Source organism: Engystomops pustulosus, chromosome 11 (genome assembly GCF_040894005.1).
Source record: "Engystomops pustulosus chromosome 11, aEngPut4.maternal, whole genome shotgun sequence".
Lineage (NCBI taxonomy): Eukaryota > Metazoa > Chordata > Amphibia > Anura > Leptodactylidae > Engystomops > Engystomops pustulosus.
This window is the reverse complement of record NC_092421.1, coordinates 6,886,381-6,911,428: the sequence shown is the minus strand read 5'-3', so window position 1 is coordinate 6,911,428 and position 25,048 is coordinate 6,886,381. Positions and strand designations below refer to the sequence as shown.

The following is a 25,048-nucleotide window of genomic DNA, read 5'->3' as shown; positions in this document are numbered from 1 at the left end:
TCACTGGGAATAGAGTTTCCTCTCTGCCTGTTTCACACGGATTTCGTTTTTCACGTACGTGATTCAGTGATTTTTACAGATACCTTATTGCAACATTGTTTTCTATGGGCGTTTTCACTGCTAATTCGGAGTCTGCCATATAAAGGAACCTTGAGGGGCATAAAGATCTCCACATGACTCACAAGCCTCGCAGGCAGGGGGGATAAACGCTCAGGGTCGGATTATCAGGGGGGCTCCGAACATTTGTTTACAGTGTAGGCGATCCAGGCGGTCACATGGTCGCCCACTAGAGGTGTGCCGCTAGATTACCGTCCGGTAAATTTGGGTTTATGGCAGAACAATGTATCCGACCTTTATAGTCCTCCCCCTTTTATGTAGCCTCCTCCTGATAGTGCTCTTTTTTTCTGTAGCCCCCTTATATACCACGTATACTTGTATAACCAGAGTCTAAGCCGAGGCACCAAATTTTACCACAAAATAAACTGGGAAACTTATTGACCACCGCTCTACTGAACCACAACCGCGGCATAAAAGCTTCAATATAACATCCAAAGCCACATCTGTAGGACAAAACACACTGTCTGGCCCTGGATGTCACCCATTTAAGCTCAGCCTCCTCCCAAACACGCCGCCCCTCACCGCTCCGTTACATCCCTACATGCTACACATAGCTCTGCTACATCCACACAAGTGTGTCTTAAAGTCTGAAAAAATGGTAATATAATAATAATAAAATATGTAATAATGTAATATTATATGTAATAAAAATGGAATGGACCAACTACTGGATCAATCCACACACTGGGGGAGTGCGTGTTGTACATTGGACCACTACAGATTACAGTTGTACTTTGCACCGTTCTATTAGTTGGTCTAATTTACTGCGGCAAACTTTTTGTCACACCAATTAAATTCTTTGGCACACATTATTTTTCCTTAATTTTTCTATGCAGATGCAGTGAAAAAAAAAAAAAAAACACATTGCAGATGCAGTGAATTCTAGATGGGACAGATGAGGCCACTCGATCCAGAAAGGACTTCTATTCTTGTGCGAAATAAAGAGAACCAACAAGAACCTTTCTATTAGAAAAGCAGCTTTATAACAGTTGACGCCGTAAGACTTTGATAACGCTCCAGGTAAAATTGTTAGGCCAGTTCAGTCCTGTTAGAAAAGTCGTGATCATTCTGGCAGGAATCACACATAGAAGCCATTGGTGAAGACCTAAGGCTGCATCGCTAGGATTGCTTAGGAGGTACAGTCCTTAAAGGGGTTGTCTGAACATTACAAAAATGTAGCAGGTGGGCTGGGGGGCTTTACTCACCCGTCCCTCCCGGTGTCCAAAGCCGCCGTCCATCGGAGCGGTGCCCCTGGTTGTTACAGGGCCACGGCAGCTCAGCTCCCACAATTTCTGGGTGCCTGGCACACCCTCCCGTCCAGCGCTGTATCTGGGGCAGGACACTGGAGAAGGGGAGTAAAGCTTTATGTAAAAATCCCTCCCCAGCCCAATGCTACATTGTTCTCATAGTCAGACAACACCTTTAAGTCTTATGACCTTAGAAGAGGTGAACGTCATTGTAGTGCAACTAGTTTATCTCCATCAAATATAAAAAGGTGTCTTTTTTTTTCTTAGATCTCATATAAATAGTGCAGACTTTTCCCCCCCATGTGGGGCTTGTAATCATCTCAATCCATCTGTGGCTTCCCCATAGAGGTCATGTGTGTACGATCATGAACCAGTGTTTGCTCAAAGTGCAGCTGCTGAACACGTCAACAGGTTTCAACAAGCCGCCTCTTCCACAATCAGATAAGCCAAAGTTCAGGTCTCTAAACGAAAAAACAAAAAAAAACTGGAAGCTCAGATCAAATTGGCTAAAAGAAACATCTTCAAAAAGGAGAGAGAGAGGAGCGGGCGCGCTGAGCGGCAGTCGATGCTTTATGGTTGCTCTCCCAAGGTCGCTTGTGCTTGTCACGGATACATCCCCATAGCTCAGGATTTAGGTCCACAAGGAGGTATCGACTGGTATTGGATCAGATTTTCATACTTTCTTGCCTTTACTCTTGTGGGATTTGCTTTGATCATCGGTGAGGCCTGCGTACTGCTTCACCACTGGCACTTCAGTAGATGAGGAGTCCAAGAACATGCTGGGGATATCATTTCCAAAATAGATTTTGTTGTTGGCGGATATAGCTTGAAATTTCATGAGCTCCAGATACTCGGGCGTCAGCTTCAACTGTGGGAATGGCACAAGATGAGAAGTTACCAAACATAGAAAACACGACAACTACTCTCAAGCAGAAATCAGGGGATCAGAGGGTAGAGGAGGAATAGGAATAGTTCTGGGGAGAAGTAATGTATTCACGCCTCAGGCCCAAATGGCACCACCTTCAGAGTATCTGAAGAGCCGGTGCTCTGTGCGATCAGAACATTCCCCGCACTGCTCCGCGAGGATCTGTACACCCTGTAGGCGACACCAGTCGGGGGGTGTGAATAAATTACTGTGCTCTGCAGACCACCTTGGGCTCATTTGAATATTTTAAAAACCTATTTTCCTACTAAATGTAACCATTCTAAGATGTACAGGCAGTCCCCGGGTTACCTACAAGATAAGAACATACCTATGGAACCTAAGTTGAATTTGTATGCAAGTCGGAACTGAATATTTTAGAATTGTAAATCCAGACTCCAAAAAAAAAAAATTTGGCCCGTGATAATTGGAGTTTAATTTTTTTGCTGTAATTGAACCAAGGATTATCCATAAAACTTCATTACAGACACTTTACAGCTGATCATTGCAGTCTGGGACAATGGTAAAGCATCCAGAGAGGTCACCAGAGGTCACAGTGGGCACAGGGGTCCGTCTAAGTTGGGCGTCCTTAAGTAGGCGACCGCCTGTACTGAAAAGTAGTGATCATCCACCATCATGGAATCCGATGGATGATGTCCTTTAACAAGCTGCCCAAAGATCAGACTATTTTTAACATGACAGGTTCCAAGTATTCAATCTATACCTTTTGGGGTATGGTAATTAGGAAAATCGACGGATTTGGACTAAGTGCGGGATTCAACATTTAAATTTGTGTTGCATCCAATGCGCTTACACGGGTGTGAGAGGGGAAGCGACACATGCAGGAAATCAGGCGCACGATCTTCAAGAATCGAGGCAGACTTCATCCTCATCGGGCATTCCGGATCGTGGATCGCGCAGGGACCAGGTAAGTAAATGTGCCCCAATGGGGATTTTAAAACGGTCAGTGAATACACTGCAGAGTCGGACTCCACAGTCAGACTTTAGACCAGCTATTAGTTACCACATTTTGCTGAATTTTTCTGGCTGTTGTATTGAGTTTCAAAATTTAGCCTCCTTGAATGTATCATTGGTATACATAACATATTACACAAAGCAAATAGTGTCCTGACCAGAAGTCTAATGACTCCAAGTAGCAGCATCAGAGATCATTATGCTGCTGCTAGATCCACAACCTGGGGGACTAACCTTATATGGTCTCTTATTGTAACCACTTCTCCCCCTTTACAATACAAAGTCGCATTTTCTACATATAGAAACATTGTAAAATGTATAAAGACATCACGATAGTAGCTTTCCATATTGCACTACCTTACCTTATTAGACTCTGCAAGTTTGTAAGCCGTGTAATATTCAGCATCCGCTCTTGCTTTTTCTCTGGCAAGAAAAGCCGAATCTGAGATAAAAAAAAAAATATGTAAAAAAAAGTTCATTCCTTCCAACTTTGCCTTTAAACAAAGCAAAACACCAGATGCTGGTTACCAATCGCATCAATGGAAACGTTGCGTTTGTAAATGCGATACAAATTCCACGTGTGACCCCAAACCTAAAGGTCACTGAAAAGCTCCTTATTTGGAACAATCACCTTTTTGGATCCCGTTTTGGATGTAAACAATGCAAAAATATGTGCAGCTTTTTATTAAAAACACCTGCGATCGGGCTGAGCCTCTTTTCGACGGACTTTGAATTGAATTTCAAAACACGATTCAAATGATAGGTGTGAACGAAGACTTAGTATCTCATCTCTAGCCCCAATTATTCCGAACTGTGCGGATGTCATGGATGGTGGTAAAAAGGAATAATAATAATAATAATAATAATAATAATAATAATAATAATAATAATAATAATAATAATAATAATAATAATAATAATAATAATAATAATAATAATAATAATAATAATAATAATAATAATAATAATAATAATAATAATAATAATAATAATAATAATAATAATAATAATAATAATAATAATAATAATAATAATAATAATAATAATAATAATAATAATAATAATAATAATAATAATAATAATAATAATAATAATAATAATAATAATAATAATAATAATAATAATAATAATAATAATAATAATAATAATAATAATAATAATAATAATAATAATAATAATAATAATAATAATAATAATAATAATAATAATAATAATAATAATTCAGTCCGAGCTCCTGAGCAGACTTTCCCGGACCTGTAGGGCTATCAGTACTTCTATGCCCCGGATACATTACTGTGACAATGTTTTCTGTCTGTAACCTCAAATTGCGGAACTGCAGAAATATAAAAGGGTAAACGTGCTCCAGTGTGTTGTTCTCTTAAAATATGAAAAAGGGACCAATTTCTTATTTCCAAGCAACCAGCCCAATATTGGAAGAGTTCAGCTGTTGAAGAGAATCTATTGTACGACACCAGGTGCATAATAACATACAATTCTAATGTAAAATCCAAGACAACATAGGATTTCATTAAACACTGACCGACCCACCTTCAATCTCAGAAATTCTCTTCTCGGTTTCTTTCTCCATTACTTTCTGTTGGAAATGGATTTTGGCCACTTGTGCAACTTTTTCTGCCTCTGTCAATAAATGTGATTTTTTTTTTTTTTTATTCAAAAGCAGCAACAAGTAGGGATTGCTTATTAAAGTGAGTAGCAAGCAATTTTGCATTGGTGCATAAAACACATGCTGATGTAAAGCAGAAAAATGTAAGTTATAAAGTTACTTGGGTGCTATGACTAACTGCCTGAAAAGCAGAAAATTTAGAACTATCCAAATTTCCTTTTTATCTTTAACCGGTTAAGGACCGGGCACTTTCCCATTTTTTCATTTCCATTTTGCGCTCCCCACCTTCAAAAAACGTTTTTATTTTTACACGTAAAAAGCTATGCGACGGCTTGTTTTTTGCATAACAAATTGCACTTCATAGAGATCGCGTTGAATATTCCCTGCCATGTACTGGGAAGCGGGAAAAAAATTCCAAATGCAGTGAAAATGGTGAAAAAACGCATTTGCGCCGTATTCTTGTGGGCTTAGATTTTACAGCTGTCACTTCACGCCCCAAATGACAGGTCTACTTTTATTCTTTGGGTCAATATGATTACAGGGATACCAAATTTGTATTGGTTTTATAATGTTTTCATACATTTACAAAAATTAAACCTCATGTACAAATTTTTTTTTTCTATTTTGCCGTCTTCTTGCGCTAATAACTTTTTTATACTTCGTTGTATGGAGTTGTGGGTGGTGTCATCTTTTGCGACTTTTGATGAGGTTTTCAATTATATTATTTTTAGGACTGTTCGACCTTCTGATCACTTTTATATATTTTTTTTAAATGGCAAAATGCCAGTTTTGACTTTGGGCGCTATTTTCCGTTACGGGATTAAACGCAGTGAAAAACCGTTATCATATTTTGATAGATCGGGCATTTTTGGATGCGGCGATACCGAATGTGTTTATGATTTTTACTGTTTATTTATATTTATATCAGTTCTAGGGGAAAGGGGAGTGATTTGAGTTTTTAGGTTTTTTAATTATAACTTTTTTTTTTTTTACTATTTTTCAGACTCCCTAGGGTACTTTAACCCTAGGGTGTCTGTATGATCCTATCATATACTGCCCTACTACAGTATGGCAGTATATGGGGATTTTACTCCTCATACATTACAATGTGCTGATAGCACATTGTAATCAATGGGTTAACCCGAAGTAGCTTCGGGTCTTCGTGAGACCCGAAGCTACCATGGCGACGGATCGCCGCTCCCCGATGACGTCACGGGGAGCGGCGATCCTCGGAAAGATGGCGGTGCAAGAAAACACCCGCGATCGGTGCCGGCACCGATCGCGGGTGTTACCGGTAAGCCTTTGCTGCAATATGCAGCAAAGACTTACCGGCTATGGAGAGGGCTCGCGGAACGCGACCGCCGCCGTGAATACAGGGTGGGCGGTCGCGAACCGGTTAATAACTAAACATAAAAGATATCAAAATGTTTATTTTACAATGTGTGACGAGAAAACTCATAATGCCCTGAATGTGTTAAAGCATCACAAAGTTATAACCTCCTATAATGACACAGAGCAAGGTCCTAAGGCCCTAAAAAAAAGTTACCTATTACGGCTTTTTTCCTCTCAGTTTCGGCTTCTTTTTCCACAACCTTCTGCCTCTGTGCAGCAATCAAGAGCTTGGTCTTCTCACCCTCCCTAGAAAAATATAAAAACTTGTAGAAGTGTTTTTTTTTTTTTATACCTACTACATACATCCTATACACATAATACAGCACACTCTGCCATACAAAGCAGATGGTTTAGGTATATATTTCATGCGGATGTCTATACAACAGATGTAAAAATGGTTCCAACATAAACAATAATGTGACAGGTATAGAAGGAAAGATTTTTAGCAGACATCTAATGCCGAATGATGTGATCTACTAACATACAGAAAATGCGGCTTCAACGGATCATCCAAATTCCACATTCTAAACGGGGTTTTCATTGATCTTTACTATGTAGAATGATTCAGTGTACGCAGAGCCATTTCATTTAGAAAGAAGGTCATTGTCAGGGTTCTGGGTCAGTGGACCCTCTGGACCACCGCAGGATATGGTAGTAGCCGACACCTGGAGTCTAAGTGGCACCCAGTCATCACCAGAGCCCGACGCAAAGCAGGATGGTCTTGCTGCGGCGGGGTGCCACCAGGTCGTTCCACAGGTGCGACTAGCTCGATGTTGTGGAACAGAATCCAGGCTCGACGTCAGGAACAGGCACAAAGTCAGGGCAGGAGGCAGAGATCAGGTCCGGGAACGGGAGATCAGGGCAGGCAGGTACAGGAACGCAGGAATCAACAAAAAGGAAGCTTTCCCTTAGGCCAGTGATGGCGAACCCTTTAGAGATTGAGTGCCCAAAAGGAGACCCAAAAACCACAAGCTTTTCCCAAAGTGCCAACAGGCAATTAAGGTAGTAACAAACTTATTGCTACCAGAATCTTTGAGCCTCAATCTGACCCTGTACACACCTTTTCCCTCTTCAGACAGGACCAAGCAGCACAGGATGGGTCACTTTAAAATAGCAGGGCACTACTTGGATTGCCTGAGACTGCAGGAAGATTCCATGTCTGGCAAACTCTGTGCCTGGGAGACAGCCGTGTGCCCACAGAGAGGCCTCCGAGTGCCATCTCTGGCACCAGTGCCATAGCTTCGCCGCCACTGCCTTAGGCTGTGAGCTCAAAGATCCGGCAGGGAATCCTGGGAGCAGCCGGCCTTTAAGGAAACCCTGGGAGTGCCAGCGCCAATCAGAGGTGCGCTGGCCCTTAAATCCTAGAGTGCCAATATGCGCGGATCAGGCCAGACTAGCAGGAGCGTGGAGAGGAGAGTTTGGTGCTGGGGCCGGGGGGAGGAAACCACAGAGAGAGGCACGGGCGTTCTGAGACATGTGTCGCGGGGGCAGCTTCTAGTTCATGCTGTGCGATACATTGTAAGCATCTCCCCTGCTACCACCTGTCCTCTTCATTTAGAGCCATTGGACATAACCGCTTGGTTAAAACCTTAGGGCCTGTAGCCTATTGACATTTTCAACGTCCATGTCACTGCAACTACAATAAAGTCTTCCAATAAAATTGGTTCCAGTTTAGACCTTAAAACTATGACAAAAACTACAACGGAACAAACAAAATCCATAAATCTCGCCGGACTCATCTCCATATTTTACAATAACATGTGCACAAGCGCTACAGAACAGCCAAACTCCAGACTTGAAACTCACATTAATTCAAAGTTTCTTCGTATGGCTTCTGGAATTTTTGGCTTGGTGACACGCACTGCCTGAAAAGAAATGTTACATGGTCACTGATCAGGGAGCGCAGATTAATGAAACCTCTAATAACAATTACAACTTGCCTGTATTGTAAGTCCCGGGGCCATGAAATTCAGCTCTTTTTGAAGTGACAGTTTCAGATTCTCATCTATTTGATCTGTGCAGACATTAAAAAAAAAAAAACCTTTAATGTATAAAGTTTTAACACTTTTTTTTTTTGGTACTTTTTGTTTTGCACTCTACGACTAGTTCATATCTTGGTTATTGTGATATGGAGAAACACAGAGACAAAAGATTTTTTATCTGTTATATAAAGCTAAAAACATTTACAGTAATAAAAAAACAATTAAAAGAGAAAGATGTTCCTGGTCACCCGGGGTGGGGCATTCATCCGCACTTCCCCCGAAATAATCAGAATCTATTGTGCACTGCAAGAAATTGCAATTATGTAGCATTTAAGCCGTCTCCATGGAGATGCATGGAAGGCGCAGCCCCTGACAGGTTCCCTTTGCACTTTCTAAAAGCCTGTAAACATTTGCTCACTGCCTCTTGATACATCCGCTGAGATAGGAGGGGACGTGGTCTTTATCATACGTCGGTGCACGATGAACCCCCTCCACAATGCATACGGAAGGCACAATAGTGCGGAAATGGTTAATGCTGTATAAGATAGAAAAGGTTCCAGCTTGTGGGGGAAGCTTCACCCGGTCTTCTACTCAATGGGGCGGATTTATCAAGCTGTCTGAAATCAGAATATTCCTAGTTGTCCCATTGCAACCAATCACAGCTCAGCTTTCATTTTACCAGTGCTCATGAATAGTTTAAAGCTGAGCTGTGATTGGTTGCCATGGAAAAACTAGAAATATTCTGACAGCTTGCTAAATCTGCCCCCAACATCACCAATTGTTTCAATAGTCCAAGCTTGCAAGACTTACCAAAAAGCTCGATGTACACTTCTTGCAACGTGTGCGAGCTGCAAAACTGATTTAGTTCATGGTGGATTTTGTTGAAGATTAAGGTCTTGTCGTAATCTGCCGTGTAGTTCCTTACAACGTCATAAACTGTAAAGAAAACCGTAAGTTTGGATACAGGAGAGACACAAGTTCATCCTTAAAATAAAACTTATTACAGCTCCATTACCACAAGCAGGGACTGTAAAAGACAAATGTATAAGACTCAATGTACAGGACTAAAGACGGGAACGGGCTCCTTTAGGGAAGACTCCCATCAATACAGATATGGATAGATCGGAGTCTATGCAAAGAGCACGTCCATAGCTGAAGGACACGGAGTCATGGAGGGAGCGCCCGGGGACGGGCAGGAAGGCAGGGACAGCAAAGGCTACTGGGGTATATACTCTACACTACAGGAACATCTCAAAATCAGTAGTGGCAAGCACGCCTCCCCTCCGAAATATCTCTGGAACTCTGGTCTTCGGAAATAAACCAAATCTGTCCCGAAAATTAATGGCATTAAAGATCCATTAACGAGAACAGCAAGAAGTCGCAGCCTCTAGATCTTAGAATGAAGAATAATATGTGTGGCATTAGTCATTTCGGGCCACATACCTTTCCCTATTTATTCCATCCAACTCTACGCTGTTAGTCTATCAAAGGCAAAAGCCCCCCAGCAACAGGGACCAATTAAATACCTCCCAAAATATTAGTAGTGAAATCCTCAGGTGTGAGAGAAGTTTATAGGAGGCCGCATGGCAAGGTGTCAGTATCTGAGGCACACAGGGATCCGAAACATAAAAGGCCTCCTCTGTCATCGCAGGGTTGGGGGGTGTTAGATTTATACTTGGGGTAGAGAAGAAAGGCTCCATGTTTGTGGATCCCTTGATTGATCTTGTGTTTCTGCTTCACATCGTCACAATGTATTAGGTTCTGCTTTAATCACTTTTCATTTATCAAACTGTTATTTTTGCATTCTATGCACTTGTCTGTTACCCGTTACTTGCTACTCCTTTTGTTAGATAAACCCTTTTGTTTGTAAGCTCTGTCTTTTTTGATAGTAAAACTTTAATTTAATAAAAGGCTTCTCGTGTTGTAACGATTCCAGAATTTAGAAGAGAGACATTACCTGAATTGAATGATTTAACTAGCCTAATTTGGGCATAATTTATGCAAGGTCTTATAAATGATGAGTGGTGGCTGCTAAATTCCTGGGGGCTCAGTGGTTAGCATTACAGCCTTGCAGCGCTGGGGTCCTGGGCTCAAGTCCCATCCAGGTCAACATCTACTAAGAGTTTGTATGTTCTCTCCGTGTTTGTGTGGGTTTCCTCCGGGTCCTCCAGTTTCCTCCCAAACATAATGTTAGGTTGATTAGATTGTGAGCCCCATTGGGGACAGTGATCGATTTGGCAGCTCTGTGCAGCGCTGCGATATCTGTGTGCGCTATATAAATAAAGGATTTATTTTTATTATTAAATTCACTCTGGTTCTGGACAGTTGAGAGCTGTCAGCGTTACCAGATGGATTTGGGAAGGGAGACTGTGATCCTGACAAGTAGCCTTTGCTCCTGCTGCCTAGAGAGGCTACTTCACACCCCAGTAGCCCATACATAAACTGTAGTTTTATTGTACATATTATTCTAGAATTAGCTAAAGTTCAATTAAGGTTACAATGCAAGTGGGAACTTACCATCAGATCTACCTTAATAGATAGTTAAGGATATATTTCTGATGGTAGATAACCCAGCAGGTGTGAAAAAAATAGTACTAACCACAAGAGTACTAACCTGCAGATGGAGTCAGCATATTAACCACTTCAATCCGATCAAAGTAAATCATGACACCCCCACTATGACAAAAAAACAAAATATACGTACAGCTTTTTGAGGTGTGGAGGAAAGATTTCACATCGTATATGTAACTACATATTTTATATTTAATACACACAGACATAAAAAGTCATATACACGGATCAGCGATAGCACTAATACTATTGACAGGTGAGGTGTACAATACAGTAGTATAATGTGATAGTTACTAGCAAACTATTTACAAAAAAAAGGCCTCCCCGAGACCCCCCCCCCCTGGCCGGCACGGCCTCCCCGAGACCCCCCCCCCCTGGCCGGCACGGCCTCCCCGAGACCCCCCCCCCCCTGGCCGGCACGGCCTCCCAGAGACCCCCCCCCCCCCTGGCCGGCACGGCCTCCCAGAGACCCCCCCCCCCCCTGGCCGGCACGGCCTCCCAGAGACCCCCCCCCCCCCCTGGCCGGCACGGCCTCCCAGAGACCCCCCCCCCCCCCCCCTGGCCGGCACGGCCTCCCAGAGACCCCCCCCCCCCCCCCCTGGCCGGCACGGCCTCCCAGAGACCCCGCCCCCCCCTGGCCGGCACGGCCTCCCAGAGACCCCCCCCCCCTGGCCGGCACGGCCGCCCAGAGACCCCCCCCCCTGGCCGGCACGGCCTCCCAGAGACCCCCCCCCCTGGCCGGCACGGCCTCCCCGAGAGGGGAAATGTGAAGAGGGGAAATGATGAAGACAATGTGAGGCCATGACCAATGTTTTGCTAGCAGTGGACTTTCTGCTGCCACACTACAATAATTGTTCAGTAATGTTGTAGCAGACGAAAATGTGTTTGACTTGTTCCAAGAACATCAAGATCTCACTTTAGCGTCAATAAGAGATGTAAAAATTCTGCCTCATCAAGGTTTCGTAGAATGGGATAAAAACAAAAAACACATTGCCTCTTTTAGCTACCTTGTAAAGTAAGGAATGCCTCCCCTCTATAGGTTACCCTTTACATCAAGGACTTTTACTTTGACATGATACGCGATTAACCCTTTTGCACACCACGATGTATTACAATTTGGCCCACAGATAAAATCCCCATACACATCTGTTAATAGAAAAATGTGAAAAAAAAGTTAGCGATTGGAAATGAGTCAAATGGGAGGCCAAAACAGAAACGCAAAAAAGAATAAGGACCGAGTCAAAGCCAAACCAGACCCTAAGTGTTGTAGTAACGCACAATATTAGGCATCCAGCCTAAAGCAAAGAATTAACTGGATTGGACATGAAGGTAGTGATCGATGTCTGCAAGGTGCGGGTTTAGTTTTGTACGGTACATATACATACCTGGTACCACAAGGTACATTTTTCACCTCATCAGTTTGTAATGTAGTCTAGAAGGGGGAAAAAAAAAATTGTTACTATAAATGTATATACTGCGTATAGAAAGAAAAAGTGGCCACTTCTAAACGTTCCCAAGAAAAGAGTAAAACCAAAACACCCAAATATACCACAAGTGTTTCTGTAATCTATTTCCGGACATCGCCGGATACATACACAATTATTTACAGCAAATGTATAACTAGAAATGTCACAACAGCAGCCGTGACACACACACACACCGGGGCCCACGGGTCGGCCGCAGCTCTTACACCGGGGCCCACGGGTCGGCCGCAGCTCTTACACCGGGGCCCACGGGTCGGCCGCAGCTCTTACACCGGGGCCCACGGGTCGGCCGCAGCTCTTACACCGGGGCCCACGGGTCGGCCGCAGCTCTTACACCGGGGCCCACGGGTCGGCCGCAGCTCTTACACCGGGGCCCACGGGTCGGCCGCAGCTCTTACACCGGGGCCCACGGGTCGGCCGCAGCTCTTACACCGGGGCCCACGGGTCGGCCGCAGCTCTTACACCGGGCCCATAGACCACAGACTTGGACCAGTGAAGGCTCAAGGCCCCACCACACGGTATCACATTCATGCAGTTGGGTTTGTTGTTTATGGATTATATGCTTATAATACGGTTAACCAGTTAAATATACACTAAAGCCGTGATTTCTCCCATCATAAATATAATTTTTATAAAACAAATCTTTTATAATAAGTAGAAAGAAAGAATAGGCTTAAAAATTCTGTTGTATCCTTCATATATTTTTTTTTTGTGTATAACGGTATTTACAGGCGGTCCCCTACTTAAGGACACCCGACTTACAGACGACCCCTTGTTACAGACAGACCCCTCTGCCCCCTGTGACCTCTGGTGACCTCTCTGGGTGTTACTATAGTCCCAGGCTGCAATGATCAGCTGTAATGTGTCTGTAATGAAGATTTATTCATAATCCTTGGTCCCATTACAGCAAAAAAAAAAAAATATGTGAAACTCCAATTGTCACTGGGGCAAAGAAAAATTTTTTCTGGAACTACAAAATATACAGTTCCGACTTAAATACAAATTCAACTTAAGAACAAACCTATGGAACCCATCCTGTACGTAACCCTGGGACTGCCTGTATTAGTCTGGCAACTGGCGGCCGCCCACTCAATAAGTAGTCATATCCCACGGCTCTGATCACCCAAGTCAACAAAGATATATTGTGAAGCCAACTTCCTGATGTTCAAAGGGCAAAGGTTACACAGAATACAAGCAGGTATTTGCACGTGTAAGGCCATTATCGAGCATTCAGCGGCCCCTCCTCCGCTGCAGCCCAATGACACAACCTAAGCTCCAGACAACCTGAAGAAGAACTCTACCCCCCATCAGTCGCTCTATTACCACGCACTTACTGACTACCATCATGCAACTCACAAACAGACGTCCATTTCTGTAAATACAGGACATTAAAGGTGTATTGTTAAGATACGGTTTAGGTCATTCCAGGGCAGGGCTTCATTTACTACATAGAGAAAGAAGAGTAATGATTATAATATAGGTGGAGTCCATTGTTGGTGGAAATGTGGAGTGTTGTATGCAGTAGTCAGGTTTCTATCATTGTTGAGGCATAAATGTAGGAATCCTGGAAGCCGACCACTGATCGACTGAGTTTCTTCCCATAATATCTCCCCAATGTAAGCTCATAGTACAGGCGGTCCCCTACTTAAGGACACCCGACTTACAGACTACCCCTAGTTACAGACGGACCCCTCTGCCCCCTGTGACCTCTGGTGACCTCTCTGGATGTTACAATAGTCCCAGGCTGCAATGATCAGCTGTAAGGCGTCTGTAATGAAGATTTATCCATAATCCTTGGTCCCATTACTGCAAAAAATTTTGAAACTCCAATTGTCACTGGGGCAAAAAAAAAAAAAAAAAAATTCTCTAGAACTTCAATTAAAAAAAAAAAATATATATTAAAATATACAGTTTCGACTTACATACAAATTCAACTTAAAAAGAAACCTCCGGACCCAATATTGTACGTAACCCGGGGGCTGCCTCTATACAGGTTCATTCATAGCTCTTTTTATCCCATCATTGTATGAAGGCATTGGGAGGACAGCACACCTAATACTTTGGTGGGCTACAACAATAGGCATACTGGGAGATATGTTTCCAGTATAGGCCATATATTGATACCTATATTTCCATTAGGCAGCAGGATGCAGCATCACAGTGTAATAAACTATCCCATCCTTTATTTCTATCAATGTACTGGAGTCCAAAAAAAAATACTCAATACTCCGTGTACACATTGGCTTGTTCTACACTTTTCTGGCATCACAGTCCTGAAAGAATGGCAATTCCTTATAAACCACCAGGAATTGCTATATTACTTTAAGGTCACCTCCACGCCTGCTATAGTCTTCGCCCATACACAAGCGAACAAGCTCAGGGCCTGGCCTAGCACCCATGTATCCCATGCCAGAGGATTAGCACCCGCATATGAGAAATTCTTCCCATTTACAGTTAAAATCGGGAGCAATAAATGTGTTGAAAAACATCTTCACTCTTGAACTCTGAATTTTCTTGATTATCTATTGTGAAAGTTCTCATGTTTACTACAGAGCTTCTGCTCACCGTATTTCTCAGACTATAAGGCGCACAAAAAATCCTTTGATTTTCTCAGAAATCAAAAGGTGCACCTTATATATGAACCGTACTTACAGACAACAGCTGCCTTGTACTGTGCACAGGTCTGCCCCCTGCTGGTCATTCATCCTTATAATCAGGTGCGCCTTATAGTCCAGTGCACCTTATATATGATCCGTACTTACAGACAACAGCTGCCTTGTACTGTGCACAGGTCTGCCCCCTGCTGGTCATTCATCCTTATAATCAGGTGCACCTTATAATCCGGGGCGCCTTATATATGATCCGTACTTACAGACAACAGCTGCCTTGTACTGTGCACAGGTCTGCCACCTGCTGGTCATTCATCCTTATAATCAGGTGCGCCTTATAATCCGATGCGCCTTATATATGAACCGTACTTACAGACAACAGCTGCCTTGTACTGTGCACAGGTCTGCCCCCTGCTGGTCATTCATCCTTATAATCCAAATTTTTGGGGGGATTTTGCCATCCTCTGGCGCTAATAACTTTTTTTTTATACTTTAGTGTACGGAGTTTTGGGAGGTCGTAGTTTGCAGATTTTGATGACGTTTCCAATGTTATCATTTTTATGACTGTGTGACCTTTTGATCACTTTTTATAGAATTTAAAATTTTTTTAAAAAATGGCAAGTGTGGGGTTAAACATCCCCATGATCGCACCGACCCAAAGAATAAAGTAGACCTGTCATTTGGGGCACGCAGTGAAAGCCGTAAGATCCAAGCCCACAAGAAAACGGCACAAATACGCTTTTCCATCATTTGGAATGTTTTCCCGCTTCCCAGTACACGGCATGGAATATTCAATACCATCAGTATGAAGTGCAATATGTTACAAGCCCTCACACAGCTCCGTACATGGGAAAAATAAAAAAGTTAGGATTTTGAAGGCAGGGAGTGAAAAACAAAAATTGTAAAAACATCCGTGGGCCTGGTCGTGTTGGAATAGATTATTTATTAACAAATTGCGGCTCATGTCAGCAGTGGTGTCGACGTGAATGGTCACAATGTGGTGAGGGAAATTATATACAAGCTGACCGCACCGGGGAGCCCCACCAAAAATTACAGGCGGTTCCCTACTTTAGAACACCCGACCCCTAGTTACACACACGGACCTCTGGATTTTGGTAATTTCCTGTACTTAACTGTTACAGCTGATCATTGTAGCCTAAGGGTAATCACAGGCGTCTGTAATGAAGATTTATTGTTACTCCTGGTACAACCCAACATTTTTAAAATCCAATTGTCACAGAGACCAAATATAAATTTTGTCTGGGGTTACAATTATAAAATATACAGTTCCGACTTACATACAGATTCAACTTAAGAACAAACCTACAGACCCCATCATGTATGTAACCCAGGGACTGCCTGTATAGAGCAGGTCACATTCCTGCATGGACATATTTAATGGGCATTCACACAGTGATATCCTATGGGCCGCAAACAACAACACGCGTCTGTTTACAGCCCACAAACAGAACACAGTTGTGTGAATGGGGCCCAAAATAAGGTTATGCAACAAGTCAATCTACATACAAATGTAGTGGCATTATGAAGGTTTATCATTGCTGATCACAAACAAAATTGGGCGTGCACAGCTCATTTTACATGAATTTATGTAATTTGTTGCATTATACTTTAGGCACTTTGTAGCACACCTTGTTTTTGCTTAAGCTTATCTAATGTTTATCATTACTTATCCCGAGTTACAACATGTCTTATAACGCAGCCATTACACTGTCATCGGGTCACGTCTGCATCAAAGCCGACGAAGCAATGCAACGAGCAAGAAAAGGTGAAAGCTTCAAGACATTATGTAATCTTACGGATGAAGCCACCCAGACACTAGTTGTCCAAGGCCATTAACATTTAGTCATGTATTTGCATATCAAGCCGCTTATTTGCATATCGGTTGCAAAAATAACAGAAGTACCGTATTTTCCGGGCCATTAGGCGCATTAGTCCGATGCGCCTTATATATGTAATAATTCCATATATAAGGCGCATCGGACTATAAGGCGCAGGGTCCGAGGGCGGAGCGGAGACCCGACGAGAAGAGACGCGGGGAAGGTGAGCGGGGAAGGTGAGCGGGGAAGGTGAGCGGGGAAGGTGAGCGGGGAAGGTGAGCGGGGAAGGTGAGCGGGGAAGGTGAGCGGGGAAGGTGAGCGGGGAAGGTGAGCGGGGAAGGTGAGCGGGGAAGGTGAGCGGGGAAGGTGAGCGGGGAAGGTGAGCGGGGAAGGTGAAGGAGGGCAGCGGACCATACTTACATAGGTCCCCGCTACCGGAGACAGCAGATCTCCAGCGGGAACTGCAGACCACGCGGCAGAAATTATTTGTGCCGCGTGGTCTGCAGTTCCCGCTGGAGATCTGCTGTCTCCGGTAGCGGGGACCTATGTAAGTATGGTCCGCTGCCCTGTGCCATACATAGGGCGCACCGGACTATAAGGCGCACTTTGGATTTCCAAGGAAATCCAAGGCTTTTAAGTGCGCCTTATAGTCCGGAAAATACGGTAATAACAGAAGTAATAACAGAAGTAATAACAGAAGTAATAACAGAAGTAAAAGATAAATAAATATAAAATATCAAAAACCTTATCTGCATCAATGTCACACCATAACAGGATCACTTACCTGCACTGATCTAAAAGATGTAATAAAGGGGAGCATGATGTGATAACCTGGTCCACTGGGACTACTTAGCAGGGCTCCTCCTCTAGAACAGAAAATGGAGATAATCAGCAAGTAAGAATGGTGAAGCTCAGTAATTTCATCAGTTTATTGTATATGACTTACCTGTAATACACAGCCAGGTGACCTTCTTCCACTTTATGTATGGATGAATGTAAGATCAGAGCCACTAGGACAGTCACCACTCCGACCACCGCCCCCATCTGTGCCATGGTCATTCTGAATACCAAACAGACGCCACGTTACATGTAGTTGTGTATGGGGCTCGCTGTAAGCTACACGCTGTACCACAAGACAGATGGAAGACATGCAATTATTTAGTCAATAGCTACAGGGTGCCGTCTCATGTCAGGGAAGGTGCTTGAGGTGTTTGACTCCAGAACAGCTGACTAGACCAAACAAAGTTTGCATTAGCTACTTTATAGGAATCCAACCTCAGAACTATAACCAAATAAAAACAGTCCCCCCACACACACTACACAGAGAGAACATACACTGCCTGATCCGGTTTTCCTGGTCACTCTAGCAGTTCTAAGTGCAGGCATTCCTCCCACTCTGATCTGTAGGCAAGGAGCATCACTACTGAGCGTGTAGAAAATATGCAGTCAAATTCATCTCAACTAAATCATACACATATCTGCCCAGAAAACAAGCACAATAAGATGTAATACAGCATACAGAGAGAAATATATATAAATATATATATAGGAGGAGCTTCACTACTGCGCAAAAAGTGCATCCACATTCATCTCAACCTAAAGCCTTAGATCAGGAATAGAACAGACATTTATAGGCCATTTCATCATTTTCCCCAAATTCTTATGGAAAAAAAAAAATAAAAAATATTCAGCGCATACTGCAGTCAACTATTTTATCGAATTACCGTATATACTCATGTATAAGCCGAGTTTTTCAGCACAAAAAATGTCTACTATAAAAAAAATAAATTTTAGTACTCACCCTCCGGTGCCAGGATCCACCGGCAGCGGCTCCCGAAGTTCAGCACATTAAATAAACTTAGTTCTCACCTTCCGGCGATACTCACCCCCGATCCACGGCGCCGGCTTCTGATCCTCGGCTGCGGATGTCTTCTTTCTTCTTTTGCCGGCGACAAAACAACAAAATGGCGCAGGGGCTGAAACGTCCCTAGCCAGTAGCCATGTGTTAGGATTAGATCAGTTGTGCACCGGTCAGCAATAACAAAATAGCAAATATACATTATGTGAAGTTTGCATTCGGAGCTGATCAGTAACCTATCAAATGCATTACACTATTGCAGTAGCCAATTAGAAGTTGGATTGAAAATTGGCCAGAGGTGTTATTTTAATAGCCAAATCATAAGCCATTGTTCAAATTTATGATAAGCAACCATGCTAATAGTGAAGACGTTACACCCGGCTTATAAAGGGGTTGCACCCACCAGCAATTGGGAATGTTGCCGAGTTCTATACCTGCCTGTTGAGCTCCGTTATTCCTCCGTCGTGACATCATTCACCTATAGCACGTGACCTTATATAGTGTATACAGTGTGAAAACAGTTTGCTTCTGCCTTTCCAGATAAGAGACTTCTACAGAACGTGACACCACTTACACATCCCAGTCTGGGTTATTCTAAGCAATGCTCCCTACAGGTTTACATTCATACATTCCTCCACATACAAAGCCAGATTCTGATAATGACTGTACGTCAGATTACTACACACATTGCTGAGGCTGAGATTTTTTTTTTTATATATATGGCTGCATACTACTGGGGGCCGGCTATGTACTACTGGGGGCCGGCTATGTACTACTGGGGGCCGGCTATGTACTACTGGGGGCCGGCTATGTACTACTGGGGGCCGGCTATGTACTACTGGGGGCCGGCTATGTACTACTGGGGGCCGGCTATGTACTACTGGGGGCCGGCTATGTACTACTGGGGGCCGGCTATGTACTACTGGGGGCTGGCTGGCACCAATGCATTTCCCGCCCTCAGCTTATACTCGAGTCAATAGGTCTTTGGTGCCTTGGCTTATATACACACACAAGTATACACAGCAATTACCTGACTACATAGACTACACCCCTCATCATATGTAAAGTCTGTCAACCCTTTAAAATGTTTCACAAGGGTTAAAACAAAATGGAAGTGTGATTAAGAGACTTATTTCAAATATGTCACATTCGCAATGCAAATTAATTGATGGAACGCTCTTCAAAGTTTGATAACCAATTTCTTCCGAGTATAACAATACCTCATATTTTGGGGTAAGCTACTGTATGGGTACACAGCCGGGGATGGTTGAATTTTAAGCACAAAAATATTTTGTTATTCTCTGGTTCACCATGATTACGGTGATACCCAAATTAGATAGTTTTTCTTATTTTCACATTTTACTGAGCAAAACCAATATTAGAGAAAAATCACATTTGTTTTAGTGCCGGGTCTGTACTGTGATAACAAAGCACTGCCCCGATACCTACAGGACCCCGATCTTCTTCTGAAGAGAAGCCGTAGAGCAGTGGTTCTCAACCTGTGGGTCGGGACCCCAGCGGGGGTCGAACGACCAAAACCGGGGGTCGCCTAAAGCCATCGGAGACGAAATTTTACTGTGTTTTTACTGCGAGTTGCATGGTTTGGGGTCACCACAGCATGAGGAACTGTATTGCGGGGTCACAGCATTAGAAAGGTTGAGAACCACTGCCGTAGAGAGAAGGTGCATCAGAAGAAGTACCCTTACTGACCGCAGTGAAAACACGATACGGCGGTCATTAGGGGTTAAACATATATAATAAAGGCGAAAGTTAAATCTATAAAATGTGCATTCCTTTATAAAAGGACATCTACCATCATGTTCATGGATGTGCAACACCCCGGCCAACGCCGAGGCAAGGTGGTTGTTGCGAATAGCGCCCTATCCATCTCAGGAGACGGATCGAAGTAATGGAGAACTTAGTAATTGCAGCTGTAGCCACTGCCCCACAACCACCGAGAAAAGGCTAGCAACCACCGAGAAAAGGCTAGGCCCCGGTGGGGGATGTCCAAACTTACATACTTATCCGTTAACATCTTTGATAGCTTCCAGAGTACTGTAAAAAAGTCTTTATAAAAATATCTAGGTAAGCCACATCCCCCCCCCCCCCCGGTCTACATTACCAGAGCACCTCTTGGCTCTGCTTTATGATTTTTTTAACACACCCTCGGTCTGTACTTTGCGGTCTGGTTCAGACTGCAAAGTACAGAGCAGGAGGAGTTTGTATACATAATCATATGGCAGTGTCACGTCTAGACCTTATCCATCTAGAAATGGAGGATTTGGAGGCTTTTAGCCCTCACCTAAAGTCTGGAAAACCAAAATTCTTTACCATTTTCTAAGATAATTGCAGAAAGAGGGGAGTACAATTTCCTTAATCCGATGGAAGTCAAGAGACAACTTCTGGAAGTGAGGCAGGATCTGGCCTCAAGGTAATTCTGTCTGCAGCGATGGGCAGATATGGCTCTGTGTAAGATAGGGCTTGAAGCCGAGCTTATGGCTACTAAGAGGGTTGTTTAGAAACTTAGATTTTTGATAACAGAGTCCGATACAGGTTCAAATGGTTCTTTGGTGAGAATTGAGAACTAGAGAGAGATCCCATTTAGGGATATCCGATCCCGACAATAGACAAAGTCTCATGTATGCTTTGACAAATCTTCTTATCCACCCGTGATCTGCCAGAGTGAAATTGAAGTAAGCACTAAAGACTGATATCTGCACTTTAAGAGTACTTAGTCTTAAGCCTGTATAGAACCAATCTGGAAGAAAATCCAGCAATCTGAGCAGTGTTTGGATGATCCTGTTCTAGGGGAGAGTCCCCGTACCAGGAGAGGAATTTTCTCCACATTTTCAGATATATTTTATGAACAACGCTGCAGTGTTAGTATGATAGCGTAATAGGAAACCTCCGCTAACGCTATCTAACACTGCGGCAGAGAACAATGTAAATGCCAGACCGCTCTCAAAGCTGTCCGGTGTATTCATGAGGGGGCGGACCCGGTCAGGAGGGACATAGGGGGAGAATATACAGCTCCTGGAGGGAAGATTGTTTAAAGAGAACCCCCAGTTGTAACCCCCACCAGGAGGAAGATTCTCGCCATCCTGACCTAGGTAGGGACACTGGCGATGGGCTCCCTGGGAGGGGCCTTTATACCTTTCGTGCTACTTTTTGTCCCTACAAAATCTATGGAACAATCTCCAGTTGGGCCGGCATGGGCGGACGTAATGGAAAACAAAGTTTTGGCTTACAAAGACCAATGCAAAGCACTCCCATAATACTGTATAGTGAATACAATATTAGGCACAGATTTTCACTCTGCAAAGCAAACTGTAAAATATGCCACAAAATTCTATAACATATTACAAGCTACAGAGCACAAAACATGCCATACAATCCTTCATTATCACTAACATTGCAAACGTTCATTGTGTCAGCAGGGAATCTGTAGCTGTAAAACTTAAAGGAAACCTACCACTTGTAGTGGCAGGTTTCTAATGGAAATACCGAGCACCAGCTCAGGGCGAGATCAGGGTGAGCTGGTGCCGGAGCTTATTTTCGTTAGTGTTTTAAACCACTGTATCGCGGTTTAAAACACTTTTTAAACTTTATAGCCGGCGCAGGGAGGTACGTGCTTGGCGCTTACCATGCGCGCGGCTACATAGGAAGTGAAGGAGAGCCGCGCGCACGGTAAGCACCGAGCGCGTACCTCCCAGCGGTTTATAACACTAACAAAAATAAGCTCCGGCACCAGCTCACCCTGATCTCACCCTGACCTGGTGCTCGGTATTTCCATCTGAAACCTGCCACTTCAAGTGGTAGGTTTCCTTTAATCATTGTACATTGATATTACTTTCTGTGCAGCTACATTGTGTCCTACCAGTTTTACAGGTCGGGAAAAAGAACATATTGCAACATGAGTATTTCAGCTGTCCCAGCCAGCAGCTGCTGCAGCCCCTCCTCGTGTATGCAAAGCACTGCCTAACCTAACACCTCCTGAAAATCTGCCAAAATCTGTGTCATTTAGAAGCAAAAGAGAATTACTACTGAGTATAGACTGGAAATACTGTAGTAAAATATAAATCCAAGATGTGAATGACAGTACAGAGCTCCATGGAGATGGACTATGGCCTACACAACAGGAGCATTTGTCAGACCATTTCTGGACTAAATACACCCGGAGTCATTAATGATACTAGAAGCGCTTCCATCACGAAGGGGTACAATATGCTGCTGTAGTCCTGAAGCATAATAACGTATCAGCAGGTTTCAAAGCTTAGAGTGGGCAAAACACCCAGTAGACAGCACCCATCCAACACAAAGGTAAATTAACCTCTTAAGGACCAAACATAGTACATGTACGCACTGGTGACATGTAAGGTTGGGTCACAGGCCGAGTCATCTTCATACACACAGGGTGTTTGCAGGGAAAACACCCCCAATCGGTGCTGGTGCCAATCATGGGTTTAACCATTGAAATATCGCCAGTCAGATTATCACCTGTGATGTCATCATGGGGGGGTGCTGGGTGGTGGTTCGTTGCTGTGACAGCTGGGAGTCATGTGACAATATTATAGATCAGTATGAAAATCCCCATATATAGCAATACTGTAGTATCACAGTATATATTGGGATCGATCAGACCCCCTTGGGCACAGATAGCGAACCTTTGAGAGACAGAGAGCCTAAGCTACAACTAAAAACCACCTATTTATTGAAAAGTGGCATCATGGCAATTTAAGCAGTAACTTATTTCCCCCTGTCCTGCAGACACCACCACAGTAGAAAGGCAGAGAAATGTGTATTATTATCGGTGACTCTAAAGAGAATTGAAGGAGCTCCAATGATAACCTCCTTGCTCCTTAGGGTGATGCCACACATGGCGTTTTGATCCCATTTTTGGCCCGTTTTTTGAAAATGCATCAGTTTTTGACAAGTTTTAATTAAGATAATTTGTCATACCTGTCAAAAACGGAGGGGTGTTCAAAAAACGCATGTATTTTTAAAAAACGAATACGTTTTTTGACACATGCGTTTTTAAAAAAAATAAATAAATTTAGAAGAAAAAAAAAAAAGTTATCAAAAGACCGGATCTATAGAACAACATATATAACTTTGGTATCGCTGTGATGCGTCATGTGGAGCGCTATGTAAGAGTAAAAGCCTGCAGTGAATATGTCATTTTTTTTCCTGCTTCCCAGTACCGACCATGGAATATAAAATACTGACACTAGGAAGTACAATCTGTAACCAAGTACAAAGCTCATCTGGTGAGGTCAGTCCGACAGATAATGAAGAGGCCGTGCCTCATGGAGGGCGAGTCACCCTCTTACATGCTCTGACACTTCTCAGAGGAGTTGTAAAAGGGACAGAACAATTATTACACCCGATGTTCTAGAATCGTTATTTCCCATCGTATACAATTAGTTACTAAACAGATATGTAAAAGAAAAAAAAATGTCCGTTTCGCTCTTAAAGTGGCCGCTCACCACTATATGAGATAACTGAAAAATGACTCATCTCTGGAGGGACTGCGGCTCAGGAACACTCGTGGTGCTGGAGCTATGAAGGACCTCGCTGCTTCTCTATTGGGGCTCATAACCCGCTGTCCTCAGGTGACAGCACCAAAGACATACAGTGGTCCCGCAGTGCCAGTGGGTTAACTAGAAGCTGATGGGCCCCAGTGCAAAGTCTGTGCCGGGCCCCGACTATAATGTATGGTGCATAGTAATAGTCTTCTCATATGGGAAAGTGACACCATAAGGGCCCCCTAAACCTCTTGGGCCCTGGTGCGACCGCAACCTCTGCACCCCCTCAAGTTACGCCCCTGAACAGTGGTCACACAGCGGACATGCAGTGGTCATACTATGGTCACACAGACATCATCCAGCACAATTACCAGGATGTTGCCCATAGTTTTGCCCCTTTAGGCTTTGTGTTGTGCCATCTGCCTCACCTATGACAGAGCTACAGACGCTACACAGCAGGTGGCGGCCTTACTGCAAGTACACCCAGCACCCTGCCCTGCGCCCGACCAGCACCCTGCACTCCCTGCCCTGCGCCCGGACCAGCACCCTGCACTCCCTGCCCTGCGCCCGGACCAGCACCCAGCGCCCCCTGCCCTGCGCCCGGACCAGCACCCAGCACTCCCTGCCCTGCGCCCGTACCAGCACCCGACGCCCGGGTCACACGCAGCGGCTTTTACCTGGGCCGGTAGAGCAGCCAGCAGCGCTGTTATTACCAGGCTCCGCCGGAGCGCGGCGCTCTACACTACTCCCCGCGTTACTCACTCACAAACTCGCCGGGTCTCGCTCTCTCTCTCATACTCCGCGTTCCGGCGCACCTCCAGCTACGGAAGCCCTAGAGGGCCTCGTCCGTAGCCATAGCAACGAGTTCCCGCCGCAAAACGCCACTTCCGGGTATAAATGTCTG

The 25,048-nt window shown here is 43.9% G+C and overlaps 1 protein-coding gene across 4 annotated transcripts; it reads right to left on the bottom strand.

The window, feature by feature from the left end:
- Positions 1-1,077: 1,077 nt before the first annotated feature.
- Positions 1,078-25,048, bottom strand: ERLIN1 (ER lipid raft associated 1). Of its 4 annotated transcripts, none has more exons than XM_072131222.1 (12): positions 24,907-25,048; positions 17,708-17,821; positions 17,546-17,627; positions 12,216-12,262; positions 10,874-10,935; positions 9,070-9,195; positions 8,214-8,291; positions 8,084-8,138; positions 6,432-6,523; positions 4,810-4,899; positions 3,624-3,703; positions 1,078-2,232 (listed from the first exon to the last, which is right to left on the bottom strand). In XM_072131222.1, the coding sequence occupies exons 2-12, from the start codon at positions 17,818-17,820 to the stop codon at positions 2,038-2,040; spliced, it is 1,020 nt and encodes a 339-aa protein (XP_071987323.1). In that variant the 5' UTR covers position 17,821; positions 24,907-25,048; the 3' UTR covers positions 1,078-2,037. The 4 variants fall into 4 exon arrangements, with proteins under 4 accessions (XP_071987323.1, XP_071987325.1, XP_071987324.1 ...); XM_072131224.1 differs by having other exon boundaries at positions 24,911-25,047; XM_072131223.1 differs by having other exon boundaries at positions 24,822-25,031.

Coding starts and splice junctions, on each gene's coding strand:
- ERLIN1 (XM_072131222.1), bottom strand. CDS start 17,820: ATGACCATGGCACAGATGGGGGCGGTGGTCGGAGTGGTGACTGTCCTA. Junction 17,628..17,707: donor CACCTGGCTGTGTATTACAG/GTAAGTCATATA, acceptor TTTCTGTTCTAG/AGGAGGAGCCCTGCTAAGTA. Junction 9,196..10,873: donor TATGCTGACTCCATCTGCAG/GTTAGTACTCTT, acceptor TTTTCTTTACAG/TTTATGACGTTGTAAGGAAC.